The sequence below is a fragment of the Aplysia californica genome, unplaced genomic scaffold (assembly GCF_000002075.1).
Source record: "Aplysia californica isolate F4 #8 unplaced genomic scaffold, AplCal3.0 scaffold00353, whole genome shotgun sequence".
Lineage (NCBI taxonomy): Eukaryota > Metazoa > Mollusca > Gastropoda > Aplysiida > Aplysiidae > Aplysia > Aplysia californica.
Genome location: NW_004797623.1, coordinates 373,337 through 374,753, shown reverse-complemented (window position 1 = coordinate 374,753; position 1,417 = coordinate 373,337). Strand labels below are relative to the sequence as shown.

The 1,417-nt window shown below is 40.6% G+C and overlaps 1 protein-coding gene across 1 annotated transcript in view; it reads left to right on the top strand.

Annotated features, from left to right (window-relative positions):
* Positions 1-1,417, top strand: part of LOC101864314 (60S acidic ribosomal protein P2) — a 24,730-nt gene that overhangs the window by 21,210 nt on the left and 2,103 nt on the right. The window contains exon 3 of the mRNA XM_005102989.2: positions 647-748. Within this exon, the coding sequence (XP_005103046.1) occupies positions 647-748 (102 nt within the window). The remainder of the gene's footprint in view (positions 1-646; positions 749-1,417) is intronic.

The window sequence follows — 1,417 nt, the reverse complement described above, 5'->3', positions numbered from 1 at the left end:
GGGAGTACATGTATCTGAAATACATAGTCCTTGAATTTTGAGTATTTTGGCGTTGATGGCCTAGTGGTTAGGTTCTCGGACTTGCAACCGTAAGGCCGTGGGTTCGAATCCTGTCAGGGACCCGACGTGGTGTCCTTGGGAAAGACACTTTACACGAATTTTCCTCTCTTCACCCTGGTGGATATGGGTATACCCAGCTATAGACAGTGAAAAATCTTGTCAGTTTGTTAGTGTCTGAGCGCTCAATCAGCTGCTTGCACTGTATGCTTATGGGGAAGCTGAAAATGTTTCTGAGTGTTATATGGTGTGCTTGGGTAATAATTTAGTGTAAATCATGTAGAGCTTGCTGTGGAGAAGGGTTACACGCTATACAAATGCTATTTATTATTATTATTATTATTTCTATTATTCTGAGTATTCAATCAAGTCACGCTTCACGTCGTGAGAAGCATGACATAACATAACATAACATAACATAACATAACATAACATAACATAACATAACATAACTTAACATAACATAACATAACATAACAACATAACATAACATAACATAACATAACATAACATAACATGACATAAGATGACATAACATGACATAACATAACATAACATAACATAACATAATGATCATTGTCTTTGGCAGGGTCCAAGAAGCTTGCTAGCGTCTCATTTGGGGGTGCGGCTGGCGGGGGCGTGGCAGCTTCCGGAGGTGGTGACCAGGTCGCAGACGGCGGGCAGGCTGAAGGCAAGTACAAGTTGGCGGGCCTTGGTGGCGCGTCATGACGCCGTGGAATCAGGCGCTCGTCAAGTTTTGAACACACAGGGTTATTTACCCTATTTGTATGCCCTTGGGTCATTTTGAACCACCGAGGTTGTATTCTTCACATTTGAGAATACTTCTAGTACGAAAATCTCTTTGAAACTTTCAGTGTTTCCCCAAAAAATCATTTTGACAGACTGCTTTGCAAGAGTACAGATCGGATTAACGAGTAAATTTCCTCTTTGGGATGTGAAGGCACAGAGTTCCCTGCGTCGTATGGGTACGACAGTAAAACACGACGTACGGATAGGGATAATAGAAATTATAGGAAAACGTGTCTATTTGTCTTGCATTTGGCGCCCCCCCCCCAAAAAAAAATAAAAATAAAAATACCCACCTATCTTGAATAGAAGTCAAGATATTTGCGGTTGAAGAAAGTGGGGGTCGCCGGGTGCCGGAGGTAAATTTATCGAGAAAAAGGCCACCAAACTTTGGTTAGTTTCTAAGCTTGAGAGTCTTTGGAAACTGAACATTTTTAGTGCCTCTAACCTTCGTTTGTTGTCTGCAGTATCCACTCAGAAATAGTTTTTTATATCGACATTAAAAGTGTTGAGCAAAAAAACAAAAAAACAACAACAAAAAACCACTTAATTA